This window comes from Rhinopithecus bieti, unplaced genomic scaffold (assembly GCF_001698545.2).
Source record: "Rhinopithecus bieti isolate Rb0 unplaced genomic scaffold, ASM169854v2 scaffold_30965, whole genome shotgun sequence".
Taxonomy (NCBI): domain Eukaryota; kingdom Metazoa; phylum Chordata; class Mammalia; order Primates; family Cercopithecidae; genus Rhinopithecus; species Rhinopithecus bieti.
Window position 1 is genome coordinate 567,240 of NW_016813425.1, and position 3,580 is coordinate 570,819.

The 3,580-nt window shown below is 40.3% G+C and overlaps 1 protein-coding gene across 1 annotated transcript in view; it reads right to left on the reverse strand.

Moving 5' to 3' along the window:
• Window positions 1-2,418: 2,418 nt before the first annotated feature.
• The window catches only part of LOC108512875 (frizzled-8), a 3,304-nt gene continuing 2,142 nt past the window's right edge, over window positions 2,419-3,580 (reverse strand). Inside the window, exon 2 of the mRNA XM_017848392.1 lies at window positions 2,419-2,504. Within this exon, the coding sequence (XP_017703881.1) occupies window positions 2,419-2,504 (86 nt within the window). The remainder of the gene's footprint in view (window positions 2,505-3,580) is intronic.

Here is a 3,580-nt window from a genome sequence, read left to right on the forward strand (position 1 = left end):
AGACACTTGCACTGATTTCCTTTTTACGTCTCAACAGAACGTTTGCACCTGAACTTTAAATTGCATCCTGTGCTCTGCAACTGCTCCTGGTTTTCTTTTGGCAAGACAATCTCACTCTCTTTGCCCAAACTCTGAAGTATTACAGGCACCTGCAATGCGGACAGGGCAGGTTAAGAAACTGTAATGTGCCATGGTTTACTCCTTAAACTTTCTTGTACACTTTCCTCCCTTCTGTTTCATGGTACTTTCAAATTGCATTTATTATAAAGCAAGAAAAGTGTTTCAGGTAACTTCTCCCACAAGCAATTTAACGAGCTTTGGCTTTAGTCATGTTTTAATCATGTTAGACTCGACCTTGATCTTCTAGCCACACAGCAAACACATCAACCCCTCTCCCAATTTGACAAGATTTTCAAAAACTAACACTTGTTTTATGTAATTAAAGACACACCTGTGTAGCACACAGGGGTGTTCATTTGTCTAATGCAACTGGCCAGATACTCTTCTTTCTTTCTTCCACCCTAAAATCAATTTTGGGGTTTTGTTCCCTTAGTAGATACGATCTGGGTATTGGCAAATATGCAACTCAGGTTTTAGCTTTAAAGACAAAGAACCGGCACTTATGTCTTAATACCATTCTCTAAAATTAGTCTCTAGTGATTACAGGTGCAGGTCTTTTTTTATTGAGCACTGTCCTCAGAATTTAAATTGGGGTTTTGGCTGTCCAATAAGCTCACTTAGATTGAACACATATAGATCTTGAGTTATGAAATATAGCACTTTATAATGTTATATTGAAGAACAAGGTAAAAAGCTTCCATGTTGGACATTTTCTCACTGCTATACAGTTGAAAATTGTCAATAATCAAAATCCTGCTACATTAGAAAGCCAACATGCTAACTTGTGTCTTGTAGCTTTATCTCCATCCTACAAATGTGGTAAAGACTTTGGGACCTGCCCTCAAAATTCTACTTTATAACTGGGTTAGATGTAGGCCACTGATTGGTACCTAAGTTACAAAATAGTAATTCTTTAATGAGTAAAACTACTGGAGAGGTGAACACACTTTTACAGTGTCTCTGGCTTTAAAAAATAAGATTGGCATGATAGCTAAAGCAGGGGTTCTAATTGCATATCTAACTTAATTAACACCGAGACTGACTCTGAAAAGGATCTGCAAAATGTTGCTACCATGGAGATCTTCTGCGAAGCCTCTTATATGAGAAAAATCAGCCAAGAAAGTAGTGTCCACCCTATTAAAAATTTTTTTAACCACTGAAGATTCCTATTAGGTAAAGTAAGAACAAACATTTTAGCAGGATGTGCAGAATAAAGTCCCTCCCATCCCACAATGATTGATGCCCCATCATTAGCAGGGTAGCTGCCCATTTCTTATCTTGATTGACAGCTTAATAAGGGACCTGGGGCTATCTTTTCAGTACTAACACAGAATCTTACCAATTACTTTTAAATTATTGCTAATCTATCAGAAAATAACAAGCATAAGGAATAAAAATATCCGCAAAATAGAAACGTCTGCTGAAGCAGCCTTTACTTCCGGTGCCTTAAAAGGTTCAGTTTGTAAAACTTGCTAGAATTTAGTTAATAGAATTTAGGCACTGGCGATTTTTTTTTTTTTTAAGAAAAACTTGTAGTTTATAATAGTTCATTGGTTCAATTAGGAGCGAAAAGAAGGGAGTTTTGTAATGCAATTGTCTAGCAAAGGAAAACGCTTTAAATTGGGGGATTATGTGCACAGACCACCTGTGGGGCATTCAGAGCCCTTTTCTATAAAGCTTCAACCCATGCCTAGCTGCCTGCAGGCTGGCTAACAATGCCGGGAAAAGCTGTTTAAAAGGCTGAGCACTTGTGCCTCCGGTCTTCACTAACTGTTACAAGTCTTCCTCTCTCGCGCTCTCTCTCCTTTTTAAAGTAAAAGTCCCACATCCCTTTAATGGAAGAACTTTAAGGCTCCGCGGTGGCCAATTGGTCTGCACTAAGAGGAGATAGGCAGCAGGGAAAGAAACTTCAGACTATACAGCACATTTGCAGAGGAGAAAAGATCAAAGTTTTTCAAACTCAAAAGACCAAGTTCCCTACAGATTAACCCTATTCATTTAGCTCCTCTTAAAGGAATGATGTGCTGAGCCACTGGGCAGACAGGTAAAAAGTTCAACAATTGCCGAAGCATTCTTCTGCTAATTCAACAGCCTTCTGCTCAAATAAATTAGCTTAGTCTTGACAGAGGAACAATAGCTTTTTCTCTAGGAAAAGCAGCACATTTGGTATACACAAGCACTGAAGGTTATTAAGATGTTAACCCGTTAGTTTAATCCATTGAAGAGCGCCTGCTCCCCTATCAGATTGTCAAGTGACTTCTACTGTAAAGGGTGAGCTATGGTTTAAAACATTAACCTCTACACCTCAGCAAAGCGTTCCCTCCCTGGAACACCAGGTGCTTTCAAAATCACGGACTCCAGAAATGAATGCAGGGTTTTGAAACCTTTAGTGATACCATACAGGATAAATAACAAGGCCTAAGGGGAATTACTGCCTTGCAGAAGTTCCATTTACATCCACTAAGGTGAGAGTTGTTATTGGATCAGAAAAGAGCTCCCATGAAAAACACCGTCTTTGGGGAAGGTGCAAAAACTCAATTTTGATTTCAGTTCAACAATGATATTTACTTGGCTAACAACTTAAGAACTAGAGTTTAACAAGTAATTTTCTTCATGCCTAAGGTCAGTGTACAGAATGACAAGCCAGAAAATGTCCATTTTCCCCATGCGTCCTTAGCAAGCATTTTAAAGGTGACAGCTCAGAAGAGGCGGGGGAGAGGGCAATGGTTAAATCATTTATCAAAAGTCATTTTATTGACAAAATATAATACTTATATCTGTTCTTACAGGGGTAAGCCTCTAAACTTTTTACAAAATCATGTACACACTGTATATCTTTGGATATATACATACTTTACACTTTTTTTTTTTTTTACAATTTAACAAATAATTATATAAATACATCCTCTAATGTAAGAAACCCGTATTTACTTGGGGTGTATAATTAAGACATTTCTTGTTTGTTTACTTAAGGCATTTGCCTGGTCATTAAGAATACCCAATCCCATCAGGTCGCGGTCACCCCTCCTCCAGGGTAAGTCAGGGGTGGGAGTTTACGTAGGAGAGTCGACGGAGAAAAAGAGGTTCTCCCAGGTGAAATCTGTGTATCTGACTGCAAACCCAGCCAAGTGCAGCCAGGGAGGGCTCCAAACCTCGGGTTCCGGAAACGCCGCAGAGTCCACCCTCCTCAGCCAACAGAAATTAACGCGTGGCGGGAGGAACTCCCCACACATCAATGGAGGAATAGGGGCTGGGGCTGGGAGGCTTCAATGCCAGGTACTTTGTTCTAAGTGAGTCATTTAAGTCCCAGCTAATGGATACCATTAAGAGTTCATTATCATGCTAATAGCAATCAACACTGTGAAGGGGTGGGAACCTCAGCCCATCAAGTGTCCCTTCGCTGCACTTGGTCTCCTCGCCCCCCTCCCCACCCCTCCTGGGCGCCCCTCCCCTCCGCTCA